The following is a 23,322-nucleotide window of genomic DNA, read 5'->3' as shown; positions in this document are numbered from 1 at the left end:
GCACAGAAGCGCGTTATCTGATTAGGTCATAACGCATGCCATCTAATTAGACAAGCGATATTCCTCCAGCCCCTGATAAGGCATACGGAGTTCTCAAAACAAATCAAACCTACAGCGACCTGGGAAATTCCCATAGCCATTGTTTTGATTTCACCGAGAACTTCAGCAAAAGAATGTGCGAACGAGCCCGTTCATATGACATCCTTATTGACGTATATATGTCCATCCTTACCTCAATCTCGGCACCTTTCAGGTATAAATATTACCGACATTGCCTTAAGCAAACACATGCGGTGGTGACGAGATCTGAGCAGCGAGACGTGCTGAGGAGCCCAGCAGAGAGCGAAGCCCACAGACGCTGCCCCGCCTTCCTGACGCGCTGAGAACGAGACGCTGCCTTTCTCCTGCCGAGAAATCCAGCTCCGGCGCTTCCAAGCAGCCCTCGCAGGCAGCTGGAATATCAAGACCTGGGATAAGAGATACCAGCCCTCCATCATTCTAGATCTCAGGTACAGAACTGAATAACCCCTTGCAGAGAATTCTCGAGTCAGTCCCTTGGCAAAACAAACTTAACTTAAACTGCTACTTATCTACTCCCGCCCACGTATTAGGCTTAGGTCAGGTACATTGGGGTAGGCGTGGTTAGAAGCACCAGTTGAGTACGATTAGTCAAATGTATATATGTATGTATCTATTTTATCCATTTTAAAGTATCATATGGCTCAGAAACCATATCAATGCTTTTACAGTATTATTTTATAATTCTGTCTCTACTGTATGCACTTTACTTAACTACAAGTATTGCAATAATAGCGATTCATTTCTCTTGTATGAGAAAAGAGACTGATCAATAAATAACATCTTTTATTGAACCACGCCCATCTCTTATTTCTCTACAAACTGGTGAAACGAAGAATGCACGTTCTGACTGAGTAAAATAAGTTGTCTATTGTTTTCACACGACTCTAGAGATACTCTTGATTAGGGGAGAGCAAAGTTGTCATGTTCTATGGTTGTCAGAAACTAAATCCCTTCTTGTCTATCCAGGGAGGTTAAAATCCTCCTTGCCTATTCGCGAAAGTTTCTAGTGAACTCTGAGCTAGCTGGCAAACACAAAACTTTAAGTCTAATATCGTCGGTAGAAGACCTAGTTAACCTCTGCCCTAGGTCTATACTATTGAAGATATTATTCCAATGCGCAGAGCCTATTGGGATAATAGGAACTACACTACAATCTTGCGGCCATCAGTTGTGCCATGCTTCACAAGGGCTAGAGCCAAAGAAGATAATCTCTCAATTTTCAATGTTACACTTCAGTTGGTTTTCTCTAAGCCAGGAGAATACCTCAGATAGACAACTCTTGATTGCATCGCCATTGAACTCAGCATCCTTCTCACATGTGAACAACAGTTGGGTGTCATCCGCATATGATATAATTTTGGCACTGTGCTTTTCCGCGAGGAATGCAAGAGGGGCCATATACAGATTAAACCGAGTGGGGCTCAAAATTGAGCCCTTGGAACTCCGACATTCAGGGCAGGTGTGTCAGCGGTGAAAGGAGGAGGCCAAATAGTTTGTAGACGGTTGTTTAAGAAGGAGGTAAACCATCTCAATACGGTTCCTCCGACACCGCTCTCCTCTAGTCTGCGCAGAAGTCTGTAATGAGGCACGGTGTCGAAGGCCGCAGAAAGGTCCAACAACACCAAAACCGTATTGCCTCCTTTGTGGCTTCAGCAACTTCTAATAATGCTGAAGTTAGCCCTAAAACCCGACTGACTCGGGTGCAGAAGATCGTTGGCCTCCATGTACGCCGTGGTACCTATACCTGTTGCAGTAATATCTTTCTTAGATACATACCCATGGACATCTCTATTCTACTACCTCCACTCTACGGCATCCCCAAGCCCCTCTCGGCCCTATGGACAGACGGTGATCTTGTCTGAGGCCGAGGTGAAGCTGCTACGCCGCAGGCAGCCCCTGCCCCTGGTGGCTCCACAGGGGTCAGCGGACCCCTCTTCTCCCATCATGGGTCGAGGCTGGCGGGGGTCTTCTCGTCCCTCGCCGGAGGTCAAGTCTGCCTTGGCGGTGCCACAGGGGTCAGCGGGCCCCTCTCGACCCCTCGTGGTCGAGGCTGGCATGGGACTCCTTCTCACTCCCCGGGTCCCTCTCTTCCCTCCATGCAGGCGGCTGCCTCGTCGGAGGTCGAGTCGGCGCCGTCTCCTTCTTTGTTCCTGGTTGGGGTTGTAGTCCTGCTACATGTTGTCGTGACCTTTTTACATTTGTCCCTTGTCTCCAGGGGGGTGGGGGGCTGTCAACGTACTGGTAGGGTGGCTGCTCAGGGCTGTGCTCTGGTCTTTCTTCTTTTCCCTGCCTTTGGGTGCTGCAGTGCTGACACTGCTCTTCATGGTGCCGTTCGTCATCATTCCTTTTTCACACACTGTTCCCATACTCCCACAGTTTTGTCTGATGGCTCCGCGTTGTGGCGCGGAAAAGTTCTTAGAAGATAATTGACAGAGGCGCGCCCGGGTGGGAGTTATGCGACCTCGCTGACATCACGTACGCCTGGGCGGAGTTGCATGATGCCGTCCCCCCGGCGCGCAGGGATGCTGTGGCAAAAAAAATTCCGTATCCTGTCTCGCGCCCGGGGATTATTTACATTCAGGAATCTGCGGCTAGAATCGTCTCTACCAGATACATCATTACTGAAGGTAAGTAACTCGTACATCAAGCATTTTTGTGCGTTTTAACAAATACTTACATTGTAGTCTTTTTTTCGATATCTGTTTGAAGAGTTACATTATAGTCTTTTTTCGATATCTGTTTGAAGAGCTATTGGTCACATGGTGTTGTTTCACTTTAAATGAGCACACAGAACATAGCACGATCATGTGATCAAGGCCACAGGACGTGGGCGATACGAGTCATAGACTGCACGCTGTAACAATAATAAAAACCTAAAAACGTTGCACCAGAACATATGGAGTCCGTGCCTGTTTTGTGCGGAATATGCACCAAAGGATTGCTGTGAGATCTATATCTATATCTCACAGCAATCCTTTGGTGATTATCCCGCACAAAACAGGCATATATATATTTACTTGCCATGATTAGTCTGGGTCATTGGTGAATCTTCGTTGTGTAATAGCTTGTACGCAGGGGCTGTTCAACACTGGTGCCCAGCTTTGTTTGTTGTTTTTCTTGCACCAAGCTTATTCATGAACAGCACTTCCTTGTAAGCTTAATATATAACGATATGAGCTCCACCCCAGTCTTTAAAGCGAGTGCAGATTTGGATATTTAATATAAGATCGAGTAACTGTTACAGTCTGTATTATGTCCCTTAAATAATGTCTATGTCAGAGCTCAGTCAAATGCAATTAAAGGTATTGCATGCTAGCCCATTGTTTGTGTAGTTGCGTGCGCAGATGGTGCCCTTTTTGAGAGAACAGTCCATACTTTTAGTGGATTTGTGGGAGGGAGCGAGAACTTCCTAATCATAATTAAATTAAAATTTCCATCACACAAGCCCAGTGTTTATGTGGAGGCCTGTACCTGTTTGACACCTGTGAAAGGCAGCCTCTTGGTTGTATTACACAGAGTTTGGTAAAATTTCATTTCATTGACATCACAAGTACAGTTTATGGAGATTTTACAAGTCTTTAAATTGAGTTTGTCTCCCTTTTTCTATTCTGTTGCATGCTTTTAAAGGTATTGATCAGGCGCTTTCCCTGTAGACCGACTTCTATGGTGCAGACAGAGCCATGGATATTTAACAACCTCTCCGTTCTACTGGGCATAAATAGCAAATGTCCTCATTTGATAAGATTAAATATGAAACAGCGCGGTCATACAACTGCACTCAATAAAAACGTGTAAAGATTTTGTGGCATTGCTATAGGAGTTCATATTAGGTTTTTTACACAGCTGATTTATTTATTCCCAAAGCTACGAGTCATGCAGGACCTTTAGTGATCTTTGCTGCTCCCCCAGTCCAGGGTGCCAACTCATAGCCTTTGCTGGTGCTCTTTTTTCATTCCAGGACACCCTAAAGATTCTGGGAAAGGAGAAGGTGGACCTTCAGAGCCAGAATGAGGATCTACAAAGCCAGATCGAAAGCCTGCAGAGCCAGAATGCAGATCTGCAGAGCCAGAACAATGGTCTGCAGAGCGAGTACATGGATCTGCACAGCCAGGTCGCAGACCTGGTCCCCTCTTCTCAGCTGGAAGCTGCCCATGCCGACCTTGTAGCTGCTAAAGAAGAAATTGGAAAGATAGCCGATGAGAAGCAGGTAAAGAGCAACATAAAACTAATTGTGCTTCACAATCCCCATGACTACTATACATTATGTTTGAATGGCACCATCTGTTGGCAGTGAATGAAACTGATTGTTTTTTTAACTGTTAACTGTTTAACTGTTATATATTTATTTATTTTTGAGTTTTATAAAGCGCTCAAATACCCGAGGGTGTCTCGGCGCTGTGGACAACGGCATCTGCTAATGAACGAAGTTATTCTCATCAGGCACAGCTTCCCTGCCCAGATCTGAACCCATCCACTCTGTGACCCTTTCACACTAGAATCTGTTCCAAATGTCTTTTTGACTGTAAAGACCTGCACATGGTGATGCCTTTCTGCATCTGTTTCTAATCCCTCTCGCGCATTTATACCCCTTGTAAATGTAAATCCAGTATTTGTAAAGCACAAACAATTACCCGATGCCGTCAAGGCGCTGGGGGCCGTCAGGAAAATTAAGCGAGCTATTGCCCAGAGTCACATGGTGCTGAGTTGACCTGCCGCGGGTGCCGGGATTGAACCGTGAGCCACCATGCTCCGGAGTCAGATGCCCTGGCTGCTGCACCATACCTCTTCCCCTTAGCTCTTTTTGGTGGAATACACAGGCATTGGTTATTTATATTATTTTTTTCTCCATTCCTTTTGTTATCAGGCATGAGTCACATCTTCACAATTTCTAGACCTGGTAGGTTTGTGCCTCATTGAAAAAACATAGGGCTCTGCTGTATTCCTCAGAACCTGGCATACATGTAGGTTATATAGAACAATGATTCCTACTTAAAACGTCAGAGGAAAACTTTTCCACCTTCCCTTAGTATTTTCCTTTTTTACAAAAAGTTAAAAGACCAATGTTTAAAGAAAGTAAATGAATTATAATTAATTCAAATTGGTTATACTGATATGAATTTTCTTCTGAAAAAATGTAATCACATTTGACGTGGTGCCTATGGATTCAGGTGCATAGTGATGACACAGTACTAGATATAGTAACAAAATTAAAACTACACAATTAGCTCTGATGTGCTCCGGATCATTGATGACGGCCTCTGGATTGCATCACTTATTAAGGTGGATTTGTACCATAGAATTCCATACCATGGTTAAAAGACATAAAAGCATAAGCAGTCCAAACATCTAATATTGTTGCTGTTTCGACCCCTTATGGTGATTTCCATGGTGTCTTCATCAAGGCAAAGGGTAAGAAATACTTCGGTCAAAAGGTGAAAGATATCGAGGAAGGACTAACTACCTATTTTTCATGGCCCGTCTGTCTAGCATGATGAGTATGAAACCACTCGGATACTTAGGATTATACTTTTAAGATACATGCTTCTGGACCTTATGGATAGTTAGTCTTTCCATGATGTCTCCCACCTGTTTGCTGAGGTGTATATTTGCCTATGTTCTGATGAAGACCCCATAGAAATATCCACCGTAAATCTTATTAGATGATATAAGGTTATTTTACTTTTCTAATTTTAGGAAACAATATACAAGTTTTCTTTCGAATTACGTGCCTGCCATATCTGTGCTGCTGATCTTGAACCAATCCGTACCTTCCTAATTCTGTAAAGCTTCCATTTTAGGTGTTGCACATTTTACGTTAATTTCGTCCATCTATCATTGACACCTTGTTTTGCCAGCTTCAATTTTAACAAAGGACCTTATTTAGAGTTTAATGCTCCATCTAAACACCGGGAAGATCCTTTATGGTGTCTTTAGTTATTTAACACAACGTAGGTGTACGGTGACAGTGGTACACAGAACCGTGTACTCGGAGTCCCAAGATTATTGGCTCTGTTGCAAATGCAAACTTTGCAGGACTACAACCTTAGATTCCTGTCTTATGAGAAGTCATCCTTAATGGAAGAGGAAACTTCACACACTTATTAGTGTCATGCTTCATCATAGGAATCCTCTCCCCACCCTGGTAGGACAGTGCCAACCGGGCGGACTCAACCTCCTTGAAGACTGACTAATTAGGAGGGAGTTCTTGCATAAATCTTACTGGACAACACCCTGTAACAGGGGATCCAGACGAAAATTCTAAACATACCTTAGAGTCCCTGGGGAAGTCTACGTTTATTAGTGGGACACTAGGTAAGATTAAAAATGAAAAGGTTTGAGTACTGGAGTTTAATGACTCGCACCCAAGAACTTGCCAACATGTTTCTGCCCACTATTGCTAGCCTAAAAGGTCTGGGGCATTCATCAGAGTATATGGATCTCTATGTGGAAAACCTACACAAATTCTAAATAGAATTGGTACAGTTGATTTACGGTGGATTTTCCTACCTGTAGGTAAGTATTCTGTCTCTGCAACCCTATAGTGTAGGGGATACCAGCTTCATGGTCACAGAGGAGGCGGGGTCCTTTTTAGTCACACATTCGTCATAAGGTAGACCCATCTATTTAACCTACGCCAAGTCCCGCTCTGTGCCGTGGTACCATGGTGTCTTTAGTTAGCCTCTAACTATAATGCCACTGACACAGCTGATGGGATGTGTGCCATGTTTTCGCATGGAATACTCTGTCTTCTAAACCGTAGATGAGGCCCACAGTCTTTATAGACTGAATCAGTAAAATACCATCAACGATGAGCAAAAAGTTACACATCCCTTCACTATTTTAGGGATATAGTTTTAGATTGTGGAGTAGCAAAGACAGCTAGACTACCCTGAAATAACTCGAAGCAATATGAAATATATTTTGCTGTTCTGTGTTAGAGGAATATAGCTTAGTAGAAATGAGCTAGCAAACCACTACTGGCAAAAGCCCAAAACCTATAGATAAAAGGTTGCTCTGACAGGCTCGAAAATAAGAAAGCGAACGTTCCAAAGTGGGCTACTTTTGTCTGGTTAAACCATGCTTCGTTCAGGCTGTACTGATAATTTTCTGAATTGCCTTCAGAGGGGAGGAAGAGTGGGTCGCTCAGCAAACAGTAGACTTCTTTTAGAACCGCCTTCAGTTAAGTGGGAACTTGGTACCAAGCGACTAGTAATCTCGACAAGAACCTGCAGTGTTGGCAAGAAAGGCATATTTGGAAGCACTTATACCAACTGCCAAACTATATTAATCCGGCCACTTTTAGAGGTCTCTGGCACCTTTGTACTAAAGATCCCAGAAGGACACGGTTTTGAACATCCGGAGGAGGTCTGGTCCTGGTTGGGCTTAGCTCCCCAACTCCCTGCACGTCTTCTGATCGCCACTATCCCTTTCATGATTTCACCCTGAGAGGTTCGGTTGGTCGTCCTGGTGTTGGAGGTTCCCACGCAGGCTTGTCTGCATTGTGGTCCGTGAAGGCGGCAACATTAACTGTGCAACTGAAGATCCGTCCCTGGTCTCCGAGACTTTGGCTGCGCGGAATGAAGTACCCTTGGCTCATCTCTACAGACATCTGAATTGGTGCCCGAAATTAAGACATCCTGATATGGGAGAGCCATTTTGTTTTCACTCTGCCTTTTTCTTCTTAATTTTTCCTCATCTTTTCATTTGAGTGTTTACCTGGTTGGTAGTGCATTTTGGTCTAGATTGGTGGCCTGCCCTCTGATTGGGGTGAGGTTCTCTCTGTGTGTTACTGGCTGTGCAATTGCTTGCTGAGTCATTATGAGAGCGGGGTGGTGCACTGGAGTTGGGTCGGGTGAACGGGCCTATATACTCCTGATTTTGTCTGTTTGGCTCTCGGGGGTGGGGAGGGATGGTGTGTGGTTAGGAGCATGGCTTCTATCCATTCCTTTTCCCGCTATTCTCTCTTCTTTATTCTTCTGGTTTCTTTCTCTTGCTGTTAGGAGTGATTCTAGTTGGTGTCCAATGGGATTTTCGGGAGGGGGGGTAGTGTACGTCCTGACTTTTTGCTTGGACTAGTATGCAGATATTGTTTTTACTATACCTGTCCAGGGTGGAGGAGAGGAGTGTTCAGAATTGTTTTTTAGAGTTGATTTGTTTGTTTTATGCCATTAGCGTGCAGGCAGGTGGGGCTCAATGATTTGCATTTGCCCTTCCTTTGTGTATGGCTGGTCTTCATATCTACATATTGATATCCTGGAACATTAGTGGTCTGGGTACCTATACTAAGAGATGTAGGCTAATGTCCTTCCTGCATTAGAATGCTGTGCAGAACGCATGCCTACAGGAATCTCACCTCACAAACTTAGAGGCCGCAAAATTGTTCAAGCTCTTGAAGGGGTATCTGTACTTCTCTAACTTTTCATGGTACGCCAGAGGGGTACTTATATGGCTTGCGCCCCGGGGTTCTCTTTACACTGAAATACATGAATCCTGACTTTGAGTGACGTTTTCTCTTACTACAGGGTAGACGGGATGGGTATGATAGAGCCATAAGAAACTCCTGCGTGCCTAACATGGATGACGCACAATTTTTCCCCAAGATCCTGGAGGTCCTTAGGTCTGCCGTAGAGGGATCACTTCTATGGGTGGGTGACTTTAACTGGGTCTTGGATGGTGGTCTGAACAGGCACTCGCCTCGTTCGACCACTAAACCCAGGATGAGGCTCTCCCTCCGGAAGTGGCTAATCTGGGACTTTGTGATATTTGGAGGGCCGCTCATCCCGATGTAAAGAAATTCACCTGTTTTTCCCCTACCCATAACACACATAGTCGATTAGACCACATACTGATCTTGGATTCTTTGGAGGGGAAGGTGCGCCTCATTACCCACCTGTCTCGGTAGCTTTCCGACCATGCCCTGGTGCTTTTTGAGTTTGGCTGGGGGACTGCACTTCACTTGCTTCTGGGTTGGTGCCTGGCCCCTGAGATTCTTCAGGACGTGGAGAGGTGGGAGACCCTCACTGGGGCACTCTCAAAATACTTTGACCTGAATTGGTCCTCTATACTACATCGCCTGACGAAATGGAAGGCGCTGAATGCGGTGATTCAGGGTTATTGTGTGGGGCTCTCTAGAGGGGTGTGGAGGCTGCTCCATTTGGAGCTCCTGCAGAGAGAAACTGAATTGGCACTCCTGCAGCAACAGGTGCAAGCCACCACCTTTGGTTCCCGAACAGAGCAGTCTGCTGTGCGTTATTTTGAGCAGGTGAGGGACCTGTTGCAAAAGTACACTCTTAGATCTCACCACCTACACCTTCACAGGGAGGGCGACACTTCAGGCCACCTTTTGGCCTGGCTCCTTAGTAGGGAGACTCCTCGCTTACCAGGGCTCTACCTCCGGGACTCAGCAGGCAGAGATGTCCGCACCCAGAGGGGCATCATTGAGACCTTAAGGACTCACTTAGGGGGCATCTATGATAGTCCTCATCTGCTGCCTCAATCTTGCGTTAATGCTTCTGAGTCTAATGCCCCTACCTCGCTTAGAGGGAGGGAGGCTGCCTCCCCTTGGAAGAGATTTTTGAAGTACCCCGGCGGCTCCCTCATGGCAAGTCGCCGTGTGGTTATGGTCTGCCAGCGGAGTTTTAGTAGGTTTTTTCTCCTTCCCTCTTCTATCACTTGCTGGAAGTATACCTGGAGGGACATAGCGCTGGGGTCCTACCTAAAACTATGCAGGAGTGTTATATCTCCATGATGCTTAAACCAGGGACTGGAGACTCGGATCTGTCTTTCAATAAACCTTTGTCCGTGTTTAACACAGACACCAATATCCTTTGTAAGGCTCTCGCCCTCCGGCTGGGTCCTGTCATGCCTAACTTGTATCATGAGGATCAATGTGATTCATTTCTGGTCATAATACCACTATGAATTTAAGGCGACTGATCCATGTCTTGCACAATGTGGAACATACAGAGGACAACCTTGCCTTTGTTTCCCTAGATATAGCTAATGCCTTTGGTACTGGCGAGTGTTTATACTTAATGCAGGTCGTGAACGCTATGGGGATTAGTCCTCTGTACCGTTCCTGGGATTAGTTGTTACGCAGCCCATCGCCAGAGTGCGAGTGGGTGATTAATTATGTTCTGAGACCTGGCCCTTTAGAGGAGGCACATGACAGGGCTGCCCCCTGTCCCTGCACCTCATTGCTCTGGCCATGAAGCCAACGGCCATTTGTATTACTGTCAGAGCCACCACTCATCTAGTATCCTTGTATGCGGATGACACACATTTATTTATCTAAACTGCACCATTCGCTTCCTCAGTTGCTAGACTTTCTCAATGGGTTGGGAGAGGTGTCGGGTCTTCAAATTAATTATTGGAAATCCTTGATCTTCCCTCTGGGTGCAACTGTGGTCCTCCGACCCTACGTCCTTACCGGTCCTGCCCTTGCGTTGGCAGACCGGCAGCTTCTGGCATCTGGGCATGATGGTTGTGTATACCCCTCGTAAACGCTTGCAAGATAACCTCTGTATATTTCTTCAGGCCTTTGGTCCCACATTCAATTTTGGAACACACTGCCACTCTCCCTTATTGGACATGTAGCCATTTCTAAAATGATCCTGTTACTGCTTTGCCTTTACTTCATCCAACATTCTTTTGACCGCATCCCCTCGGCCATCTTTTGTCAGCAGAACACTTTGATTTTCTCTTTGGTTTGTGTGGTAGCCGCTCCCCGGTTGCGGGACACATCCTGTTTCACCCCCTAGGGGAGGGGGAATTGGCAGTGCCTAACTTAAAAAGTTATTATCCTGCCTCGCAGATTCAGCACACGACACACTTGCACAGGGAGGGGGACACTTGGAAGAAGAGACAGCTGCGTGATGACTCCTATGCTCTCTCACTGCTCCAACTCCTAATGACTAGGAGTAGAGGGTACAGACCGATGCTATGTGGAATCTTCCTGCGTTCCGGGCACTCACTAGTTGAGTGGACATAACCCCATGGCGGGTGGAGGCCGTGTTACCTTAGGGGATCTTTTCCCTAATGAGGTATTAATTTAAATTGTAGCAGCCTGGGATGCTTATACTCTGGTGTCAGGGCATTTTCCTCAACATGCCAGCCTTTCTGCGATCACTAGGAACATCTGGACTTCTTTTCTAGCCGCTCCTCCCAAGTCCCATACTTTCCGGACCTTGTTGGAGATTGGTGGGGCGACGACATCTGGTCACGCACTTTTATAGTACTAAGTCGACAGACAGGAGTCAAAATTCCTTTCCCGCTAGGGCAGCCTGGAGTAGAGAAATGGAGATAGGGGATTCGCAATGGGTACCCAGGGCCTGGGAGCTGAAGGGACCCCCCTCACTGGAACCATGCCACTGCCCTTGCAGTTTGCATGCCCCTGTGAGGTGAAACATGACAAAGTTGACATGGTATCCTGCCTGGGTGCCATGCCAGCCAGCACTGCCTGAGGGTATAGGGAAGTCATCCCTCTAGCAGGCCTTACAGCCCTAAGGCCCGGTGCACTATATCACAGGTGAGGGCTTATCTGCATGAGCAAATATGTCCCTACAAAATGAGGGTCCATTCCATGATATTGTAAGTGCCAGTTAAACCATAGAGAGTACATGGGCTGGGAACTCGACAACTGTTGTTCCATAGCACCATGATAGCTTCACTGAACACAGGAGTGTTTAGTACCAAACTACTCCTCTCAATAAATCTTCACTGATGCCAATGTGAGATTTATTGAACCTCAGAGGGGCCCCATGACTCTCTCTAACCCGGGTGTGGTCTCTGACCGTTTGTAGGAAGCCTGCAACCACCGGTCAGGTTTCTGGACACCTGGGTGGAGAGCCCCTACTCTCTGGAACCAGAAACAGTGCACATCCTGGACTAAGGTGTCACACATCCTCTCCCAGGATGGGCAAGTGCTCAAAGGGGGAAGATTAAAAGGCCTGTGCCTTTGTAATGCGACCCCCAGCCTCTGCTGCTAGTAACAGAAGTCAGCCCCCAGTTTACAACCCCACTTTGGGCGGGAAAACCGGTGAGAAAACTTAGAAGAACAGGAGGTGTGCCCTATCTCTGCCACCTCCACCCCCAAGGTGGGAGAGGTGAGGTGAAGCTCATCTTTAAGTTCCTGCCATCATGAAAATGAGAAGACCCCTCCAATTAGGGCTATGTCAATGCCCCCTCCCACAGGAGGATGGCATAGTAGAGGGTGTAGTCATTCCTGGTAAGATGCCCATAAGCCCTGCCTGCTACTACCTCAGAATGCCCTGAAATCTAGTATTTAGGTGGCTCCTCAAGACCTGGAACTCAGATCTGCAATGACCTTAGAAGAAAGAAGAAATCCCTGCAGAGATGACTTAAGATGACACCTGCCTCTGCCCCAGCCCCACAAACCTGTCTCCAGCTTTGAGGAACCTGTGACCTGTCTTGCAGCCAGCTACCTCTTATACCCCTGGCTGGACTGCTGCCTCTGAAAAAGACTCCAATCTCCCTATGACAGCGACCCTGTCCAGAAGAATCCAACCCAAAAGTCCACGGCTCGAGTCTAAGTGGTCCACCTGCCCAGTGAAATCTCCCCAGCGATCCTGACCTAGAGTCCAGCGTTGGCTGACTGATCCAGATTACCACCACGATGCCTGCAGTCTGAATCCAGAGGCTCCGCCTGACCACAACCAGCTACGGTAAGAAGACTCGGGCGTTGAAAGGCACCCCTACACCCGAAGCCCCTGGGCCCTGGTGAGCTGATCCGACGGTGCCCCTACGACCCCCTACATCTCTACTTACCTCTGCTGTCTGTGGTCTCCCACTTGCAACCTCTAGTGCAAGAGGCCAGCAGCCTGTCAAAAGAAGAAACTCAATTGAAAAGCAGTGGGCCCCCAACACTTATTTTGCACCCTGAACATAGCCGCCCGTGTGCCGCTGGTGGTGTATGTTTGGTGCTGCTTTGTTCCCCCCTGTGTTGGTCCTAACCCCCAAAGCTTGGCCCCTGCAACCGATCCACTTACCTGAAAGCAGTGTGGCTCCAGGCACCCCCAGTCTCCATAGAAACGCATTGGGCTGAACTCCGACTTTCAATCTCTGTCACCAGCCGCCCCTGTGCCTCTGGGGGTGACGTTTTGGTACTCACCTGACCCTTGCTCCTTGCTGACCTTTGAGCTCGAAGACAGGATTTGTTAGTGTTGTACTTCCCGTTTAAACCACATTATTGTTTTCCCCATAGGATAACATTGAACTGCTTCAAAAATGTGTCAACTTTCGGAAGTATTTTTATTTAAAAAATGTACTTACCTTATTGCGAAGATTTGGTCTTAAAATAAAATACAAACAAAGTTTCTTTTTCTAAAATTGGTGTGTATCTCCGTTTTGAGTCGTGTGTCCATTATTGGCCAATGTTTTGGAATAAATGTCTTACACTTTGTGTTAGGCCTAAGGCTGCTCACCCCCACTGCCAGTAATGGAGCACTTTGGGTTTTACATTGAGCCCTGTACACTTTTCGGAAACTTCTGGACTCTGGGCATGGTATAACGACTTAGTGAGCATTACATATATATAGTGCCAGTTTCCTACACCAATAAAGAATATTATTTTTAAAATTCCAGAATGGGGTATGCTAACCTTCACTAAACATCTACAGACCTTTATCTGGCTATGGCAAATCATTTTTGAAGACACTCAGCCCTTGGTAACAATTTTCTGGGGATCTATATATGCCAGTGTCTCACACTTTCAGTTTCTTCTTTACACAAAGGTGGCTACTTGGTCAAGGCCATGTCCATAGAAAAGAACCTCCAGGTCGGTCAGCATCCATTATGAAGTTGTCATCGTCCAATCAAATGTCTTCAGTGGATTTCCCCTCCCTTTGCTTGCAAAATGTAAAGTAAGGCTAGAAACAATGATTATTGTTCACATTAGGCAAAATTCCCCCTGTGCTGTGGTTCTGAGCTCTCAGTTGACCATGATTAGAATGATACTTCTGATTTCCAGCACTTTCCCTCATTAACCGAGTTTCAATAATCATTATCATCTTCGGTAATTCCTGGCGTTGTAGGAGTTTTGTTAGTGGGCCAAGTTACAGACTTGATGATCTCTGGACACCAATTACTACCATGCTTTCCAAAACCACTTGGATGGGAGGAGTCTCACTTAGGCTGTTTATGCTCCTCTTTTCCAAGAGTCTACTCGGTGAAAGTAACATGGATGGCTTAGCTGTTTCCCACTTGTTTTGCTGTGTGATATAAAAAAAAAAGCTTTTTTTATTGCAAGTCAAAGGTATTAGAAATTGAATAAACAAGTAAAAATGCATGGTTTATAACACATCACAGTTAATGAAATACAGAGAATCCAGACACATTTTTATGCTTGTTTTCTAGTTTCATATTGTGTATGGTCTCGCTCTGAGTGTCTGGCCTCTAGGCTGCCCTATTACCTCACTCTGTTTGGTGTATCCCTAACCTTCCACCACTATGTTGGTTAAACCACAGGCTGGTACTTGTCTTTTGCCATTCCTTCATTCCTCTTCTCCATCTTTATCAAAGTCTTTACATAAATTAAATATTAGACCTTATGTGTTCTGAGTCGTTTCTCTTAGCATTTCCTGAATTACGTGTGTGCTTTTACCTGAATATCAAAATTCACACCACTTCTGTTACCCCTGTTGCAGTGACCCGGTAATCTGGGCTATCTTAATAGTTTGAGGGTGCATCTCCAGCCTGCAGAGTACTCAGTGAGTTTATCTCATCTCACAATTTTCATGTGTACCCCCACTGCCACAACCCATTCTTGAATGCCTTTTGACAAAGATGCTTTCTGCGACTTTAGCTGCAGAATCTGTTATATGCTGTTGATTTGTTTAGCACACTATTCAGCCAAGAGTGTATCCAGACTCTTGGTATTGCTATTCTTCACTTTGCTAGGATGGTCCCAAGGGCGACCAATTTGTGCTGCATTTCCCTTTTCTCTGCTTGGGAACTGTTCCCAGTAATCTTTATTTCTTACCGAGTGTGGGTAGTTCCCAGAAGCTTTTTGTAGCCTGGCCAGATCTTCTTTACCAGAGTTCTTGAATCTTATAAAATTGCCAAGCCGTGTAGTTGCCTGGTTCCCTGTGAGAGGCGGCCATCATAAATCTTGACCAACTTTATTGGGGCTGAATAGATCCCCTGTAAATAATTACATTTCAAAAGTTTACCTGCATGCAGGCCTTCTCCCAATGTTCAGGACATTCAGTTCCCTAATCCTTTCTAAGTTTTAACAGCTGCCTTGTGTTGTCTGCTGTCAAGGCTTTGTACATCCGACAGACCAGATTCCCTCCATCCGCCAGTGCTTGTAATTGTGCCAACTTCTTTTTTTCATCCAAGGCTGTCAGAAATGTGGTCCGAATTTCTTTATTGCAGGATCTGCTCTGATAGTACCCCTTACTGATTCTGGGCCGTCCCAAACATCAGAAATGTTGTACTGTCCTAGAGATCTCTTAAAGCTTCACAACCCTCCAATGTCCAACACTCGTGTCATGTTCATTCTTTTTTTTTTTTTGAAGGTTATAAATACCATAATTGCATCGTGCTTGCACTTCATAGCTAAATACCAGACTCTGCCCATCTGTTTCCTCTAGTCCGGATAATCTCTTGGCACAGCATTGCCCATCCTAAATAACTCCTCGATACTGCATGCCTACGTTTACCTGGTAGTAAGAGTTCTACCAATGTGTGTTCTCCTTCATCTGTCTTGTTGTATGCTGTAATTACACAGCCATATATTATAGTTCCAATCTGGCAAACCCAGCCTATCCTTAACATTTAGACAGGACATCCAGTATCTTCACTCTGGTCCATTTTTCTTCCCACACTGGCACAGCCAGAAGCTTAAGTAATTCATCAAAAATATTAGTGACAATAGCAAACATGACTACGTACGGACACCCGGCTAACAGTACCATTTTCACTATAGTCTCTCTGTCCATAACAGAAAGCAGCAGCATATTCCAGAATGCTGTTGATTTTCTTAGGCCTTCTAGTTCCCGATACATGTTGTGTGCAATTGGTCGACCGAACTCCCATTGGATATCTAGGTCTGGGTCTAAATGCCTGTCAACACCTGCTAACCCACCTGTGGGAATACATTTGAGTTCATAGGCTCCATCAAACTGTCAGTCCTGGAGTAGTAACCGTACTGTCCTGTTTGTCAGACAGGTACACGTCTATCTCATCAGCATACATAGCGAAGGCTAACTGAAGTCTACTTTCCAGTGTCTACCAGAAAAGCAAATAAGAGGGCAATGGGGGACTTTCCTGCTTTGTTCCCCTTTCATTTTCCAGCTGTCTGATATGGCACTGTCTGTCACCCTCTTGCAATGGGATTCATATGTAATATTTCCACACATGTTAGAAAGCAAAGTGCCCCCTTTATTTTCCTATCTCTGATTCTATGTATTGCACCCGATTGTGTTGCATGCCTTCTGTGTGTCCAGCACAGCTTGCACATAGTAGACCTCTGGTAGTGCCAATGCGACAGGCTCCACAAAGTTTAGAGTAGTGCTTCATTGCTGAAAGAGCCTGTTTCTCCCTTCTTTTCCAAGGTAATTGAGCCTGGTGTGCTGCCACTTCCTAATGTGCCTTGTTCTCTGACAACCACCCTGCAGAGTTGGTTTCTTCCAGTTGCACCTTTGAGCATTATCAGTCATGGGCTTTGCGGATGTGAATGAGGTTTGATTGTCATTCCCGAATGAGTTCTGTTTGAGCCATTGTGTACTTCCCGGTAGTCTCTAAACTTATCTGTGAAAACATGCACCTTGTCATCCTGATTGATCTTGGTTGGTCAAGTAGAGCAATATATATTTTAGGTCGAATACATGCAGGTTCTGTTCGACAACTTCAAAGAAATTGTGCAGGTTTTGGATCCTCTGGGTGTAGTCTTGTAAAATAAGAATGTTGAGACCTTCAGATGGGGCAATATGCTAGAAAGATGGGAGCTATACTATCTCAATAATTGGTGAGATGGTGCCCCTGGATTAGGGGGCGGGTCAGTGCCCTCCATGCTCTTTCGGCAAACTGCACTATTTCATTATTTAGTTCGTGCAGGCCAGTAATATGTTTCCTAGTGTAATGTGATTGTTGCAGCCCAGTCTTACCTCTACTTGCCTCTATATGTATGCTGAGCAGGTCCACTTCTTGCCATATCCTCTCCTAACTGCCCTAGTTCTCCGGACCGGTAGGCCTCAAACTCTGAGCATGACTGCCACAGTATCGCACCACCTCCCTCGTTCGTTAGACACTGATGTTCACCATGTCCCATGCCTTACTTGCACACCACCGCCAGCAAGGGCAAAGGGAAGCAGATTTGGGAGCCCCAAGGAACATGTACCCAAGGGCTTCCACTGATCTCCTCTTGCACTAGCATCTAGGCTCTGCAGTTCAGGCATCCCAACCCTAGAAAACCTCTCTAAGACTTCGCCTTTGCATTTCAGGATGATTGCAAGTTCCTCGCTACCCAAAGCACCAATTCATCATATCCAGGAATTTCCTTGATTTCAGACACAGAAATTCTTCATCGGTGTGGTATCGGTATCAGTAGTGTACTTATTTCACTTTGCCAGCAGGATTGTTAAAGGAACTACTGGGAGAGGCCCACACTCTTAGAATATACATCTTATCCTGCTATATTTGACCACGCTCGCACAATATGAATCTTTAATAGAGCCACCTCCATAGCATAGAGCAGCTATCTAGTGGTAGAATTCTAAAATAGCAAGCAATATATTTACAAATTAAGCCCAAAGGTGTCTGTTGAGGCTCTGAACTGTGATCCTTTAACCTAGTCCCTAAAATATTGTCCGATTCAATACAACCTCTACATTTAGTACTGTGACTTGACTCCAGGTTCAGAGAGCGGAGTCGGCATGTGGAATCTTTTTATGTCCAGGGACATTTTGATTTGATTTGATTTGAAGATAATTTATATTGCGCAACTAAAAACCCTAAGGTGTCAAGGCGCCTAACAAAAAGTAGATCAAAATGGCAAATCAGACTACAAGTATGCGCGCACGTAAAGGCGGGTCTTCAGGGCCTTTCGGAATAAATGCAGGGTGGGGAGGGATCTTAATTCCACAGGGAGAGCATTCCACCACTTGGGTGCCAAATTGGAAAAGGCTTTGCCACCCCATCTAGTTTTTCGAATACGAGGGACTGATAAGAGAGATTTATTTGAGGAACGTAAGTTCCTACAGGGACTGTAACGGGACAAGATGGATCCAATTCCAGTGGGGCTACTTTTTGCTAACGCCCTATAGATCAAGCACATGGTTTTGAACAAGATACGATCCTCCATAGGGAGCCAATGAAGGCGTTTTCTGGCCAGAGTAGCCGAGGTGCGCCGAGGTAGATCCAAAGCAAACCTGGCTGCTGCATTCTGGACTACCTGCAAGCGCTGCAGCAGACTTTTATTCAGTCCCGCATACAACGCATTGCAGTAGTCCAGACGAGAGCCAACGAGGGCAACTGCCAGTTGCTTCCTTGCCTGCTGTGAAAGATAGTGCCTTCAGTACTAATGTCCTTTGTTCAAAATTATCAACACTTGCCATTCTAACTTTGTCTTTGCAAGTGGTGGTAAGCACAGCTTGTAATTTTTCTCTGATTTTCTTATAACTATTTAAACATGAAAAACTTCCTGGTCTTCAAGAAGCCACATAAATACATATTACAATGACGGGGGTCCCTCTCTTAAAGATAATTGCTGCCTGTGACTTTGATATTTACCATGACATTAATCTGAAATTTAACTATTTGCCTCAAAGAATATTGCTGCTCTATACATTATCCTGCCTTAAAATTAATGCGTGGAGGGGAACAAATACAAGCCACAGGAGCCACAATTCAGTGTTTCCGTAGGTTCTGAGTCCAGGAAGTCATATGTTGGTCTCCACATCAGGAACATTTAGGCTTAGACTTTTGAGACTTACTTCACTTTCTCTGCCTGTATTTATAGTGTTACCTGTAAAACAGGGAGGGGAAAATGTAATCCTTGAGGAAGGATCCTTCATTGCTATTAAACCAAACCATGCAAGACGATTATAGAGGCACATCTCTTTCCTCATTGTAACATTGGAGCCCGCATCTGCCTCCAACAGATCAGTGTTGATAGTGCCTGATGATTCCACTAAACCAACGAAGGGTATTATTAACCTTATATCAGTTTAGTCTTTTTACTCTGGCTCCTGGACCAGGGTTTGACCAGTGGATGCCTAAAAAATCAATCCATATTTGTAGAGCATGGCTATTCCCCTGCAAGAGTATCCAGGCACTATGTTGCTTGGCTCAATCGAAAAGCCAGGTCTTGAGTCTCTTCCTAAATTCTGCCAGAGAGGGTCCTGAGCAGAGGTGGATTGGAAGGCTGTTCCAGGATTAAGCAGCGAAATCGGAAAAGGAACGTCCTCCACTGAAGCTTCGGTGGATGCGTGGTGTCTGGGCGAGGAAGGTAGAGCGAAGGTCTCTGGACGGTTGGTGTTTGATTTATGCTGATCCTTTGTTGTGTAGGGCTTTGTGTACATGTGTCAGCATCTTGAATTGGCATCTTTTCTGAATGGAGAGCCAGTGGAGGTTCCGGAGGTGGGAGATGATGTGGATCTGCTTGGGCAGGTTTCGGATGAGTCTGGCTGCTGAGCTCTGGATCGTCTGGCGTTTCTTCATGAGTTGGGAGGTGATTCCTTCAAACAATGCGTTCCCATAGTGCAGCCGGCTGGTGAATAGAACTTGAGTGACGTTTTTTCCTTTGGAGCACGTGGAGAGTGTGGAACCAGACGTCAGAGACTGTGTTGTTCTGTTGGTGCATTATGAGTTTTCTGTCCAGGATGATGCCAAGGTTGCAGGCATGGTCTGTCAGTGTGGGAGTAGGTCAGAGCTCTGCGGGCCACCAGGTGTCATTCCACGTGGGAGGCATTGTGGTCTTAATAATTAGCACTTTGGTCTTGTTAGTGTTGAGCTTCAGATTTCAGTTTACATCCAGTCGGCGATATTAGTCATGCAGTTGTGGAAGTTGGTTCTTCTGATGGAGGGGTCTGCTGAGACCAAGAGGATGAGCAGGGTGTCGTTGACACAGGATAGGATGTTGAGGTTGTGGGTACTGACAGTGCCGTCCAGGGGGGTCATGTATGCATTAAAGAGGGTGGGGCTGACAGAGAATCCTAGAGGGACACCGCAGTTGGTGCTCTTTGGTTCCGAGGTGAGTGGATGGAGGCGGATTCTCTGGTTTCAATCTGAGGATGGATGGTATCCACCTGAGTGCTTCACCTTCACCCTGTATCCTGATGTGATGAAATCGCTTGTTGAGTGTGTGGTGGGATACGATGTTGAAAGCTGCTGAAAGGTCGAGGAGGATCAGGGTCGCTGATTTCGCCCTTTCTAGGAGGGCAGGTTGTCAGTGGTGGCGGTTAGGGCTGACTCAGTGCTGTGTTTGGCACATGAATGGGATTGAGGTGATCAGCAGGTTATTTCTCTCCAGGTGTTTGGTGTACTGATGGTTAATCACCTTCTCAAGATTTTGGCGGGATGGAGCGGTAGTTCTTGAGTTAGATGGAGTCGGTGGATGGTTTCTTGAGGAGGTGTCTGACCTCTGCGTGTTTCCATATGTTGGGGAAGGTGGCTGTGATGAAGAATGCATTGAGAATGGTGGTGAGTTGGCAAATGATTTCCTTTCTTCCGATGTTGAATAGGCGTGGGGGCAAGGGTCTGTGGGTGCTCCCAGTGAATGGTATTTATGATGGCTGCTGTGTTCTGGGTTGTAAGTTCCCATGCGGTGAACGGATGGTTGGGGGTGGCATCTGTTGCTGTGGGGATTCTGTTGAAGTCCGTGGGTTGGATATCAAAGTTCCTGTAGATGGCACTTATCTTTTTGTGGAAATATTCACTGGTGTGTCGCAGAGTTCCGGGGAAGGAGGGATAGTCTTCTCAGTGGCTGCCAGGCAGGAGAATTCACTGACAATGCTAAAGAGTTCCTTGGTGTTGTTGGTGCTTGCTTTTAGGCATATTTTTTTATTGTTGTTGAGGCATTGGTGGTATGTGGTGAGGGCTGACTTGAAGATGGCTCAGTCTGTGGGATCTCGGCTTGTATATGAAGGAATAAATGCAGTCAAGCTTGATCATTATGACTATAGCACACAGAATTTCCATGATTCGATTACATTTTTTCCAGATGATGAGTGTATGGATGCTTGAGGAAGAAATGTGCGTCTGTGATTCCATAGCGCTGTTTGAATATAATCGATAAGTCGTAGCCGCTCATTTTAGAAGATGAGAGATACAAGTTTACCCATACCTCGGTGAATGTATAGTACAAAGCCTCCAAGAATGCACAGTGTTTCAGGCCACATTTCAAATGTGTAGGAAATTTACCCTTTCTCTCGGATCACCGTGGATATTTTGTGTTTGTTTTGAATCCTAATATTTCTATCTATAGAACTCAGTGTAATTTACCCCTGGTGACCAGTGATAAAGTGCCTGTGCTCCCACCTCTTTTCTCTGCGTAAAGCCACTGGAGACCCATTTGCTCTCCCACTCCTGTCAGCCAGTAATTAGAATTTGAATAGGTGTGAATGTGTATGGGTTACCCCCCAGTAGCAAACAATAGGCTGACCTGAATGAGCAGACATGACCCCTCTGACACCTGGCAGGATATGCAGGGTGAGGATGTGAGCATCCTTTTTGACATTACAGTGTCATATTCCGCTTGAATGTCAAATCCTGATTGCCCGATAAGCTGTGGTTTTACATAAAACACTTGAGGTCACTTTAAAGGAGAGAGAAAGATACAAGGCAATTCTTGTATAGCCACTGTCTGAGGTTTAGGGTTAGATATAGGTGCTTACCATAGTACATCCACCACACACAAACACCCAGCCCTCAGGGTGTAAGTTTAGTATGCCATTTGAAAATGCTCAAAGTCGGTAGGGTTGGCCCCAAGAACTGCTATCTTATTGGTTAGATGCAAAAAGAACAATTGATGGACAGAATGCAGAACAATGTCATACATTCACCCCAGTACAGAGATCTGGGCCTAAATCCATCGTTTTTGGGAGGACCTGGCTTGGCAGTTCGAGCAGCACAAAAAAACGGGGTCAAGACTTGCATATGGTTGGGTCCAAACTGGGGTAGTGTGGTGAGCAAAAGAATGATGGATTAAACCCAGATCTTTGTGACTGGGGGTGAATGTTTTCATTGTCCAGCATTCCGTCCATCAATTGTTTCTTTTGCATATGTCGCCCTAAGTGGGAAGGGTATGCCCAGACGTGGGTCCTGTGCTCACTAAACCACTGGATTCAAGCTAGCCTGGCTGATGAAGGGTGATGTCCTGAAACCGGTACCAGGATGCCTGTTTCCGGTTCCAGAGAGGACCTGGCTTGGCAGTTAGGCTAGACTGTTCCCATGGGGCACAGGGTCAAGACTGATTTGCATATGGTTGGGTCCAAACTGGGGTAGTGTGGTGAGCAAAAGAATGATGGATTAAACCCAGATCTTTGTGACTGGGGGTGAATGTTTTCATTGTCCAGCATTCCGTCCATCAATTGTTTCTTTTGCATATGTCACCCTAAGTGGGAAGGGTATGCCCAGACGTGGGTCCCGTGCTCATTACACCACTGGATTCAAGCTAGCCTGGCTGAAGGGTAATGCCCTGAAACCGGTCCCAGGATGCTTGTTTCCGGTCCAGGGAGGACCTGGCTTGGCAGTTCGGGCTAGACTGTTCCCACAAGGAACAAGGTCAAGACTGATTTGCATATGACTGGGTCCAAACCGGGGTGGTGAGCAAAAGAATGATGGATTAAACCCCGATCTTTGTGACTGGGGGTGAATGTTTGCATTGTCCAGCATTCCGTCCATCAATTGTTTCTCTTGCATATGTCACCCTAAGTGGGAAGGGTATGCCCAGACGTGGGTCCCGTGCTCACTACACCACTGGATTCAAGCTAGCCTAGCTGATGAAGGGTGATGCCCTGAAACCGGTCCCAGAATGCTTGGTCCGGTCCAGGGTGGACCTGGCTTGGCAGTTCAAGCTGGACTGTTCCCACAAGGAACCGGGTCAAGACTGAGTTGCATATGGCTGGGTCCGAACTGGGATGGTGTGGTGAGCAAAAGAATGATGGATTAAACCCAGATCTTTGTTACTGGGGGTATATGTTTGCACTGTCCAGCATTCCGTCCATCAATTGTTTATTTTGCATAAGTTGTCCTAAGTGGGAAGAGTATGCCCAGAAGTTG

At 45.9% G+C, this 23,322-nt stretch overlaps 1 protein-coding gene across 1 annotated transcript in view; it reads left to right on the top strand.

Annotated features, from left to right (window-relative positions):
* Positions 1-23,322, top strand: part of CALCOCO2 (calcium binding and coiled-coil domain 2) — a 641,412-nt gene that overhangs the window by 266,183 nt on the left and 351,907 nt on the right. Inside the window, exon 6 of the mRNA XM_078645541.1 lies at positions 4,040-4,288. Within this exon, the coding sequence (XP_078501667.1) occupies positions 4,040-4,288 (249 nt within the window). The remainder of the gene's footprint in view (positions 1-4,039; positions 4,289-23,322) is intronic.

Source organism: Lissotriton helveticus, chromosome 5_1 (assembly GCF_964261635.1).
Source record: "Lissotriton helveticus chromosome 5_1, aLisHel1.1, whole genome shotgun sequence".
Classification (NCBI taxonomy): domain Eukaryota; kingdom Metazoa; phylum Chordata; class Amphibia; order Caudata; family Salamandridae; genus Lissotriton; species Lissotriton helveticus.
The sequence above is the reverse complement of the archived record's forward strand: the minus strand, read 5'-3'. Positions and strand labels throughout refer to the sequence as shown.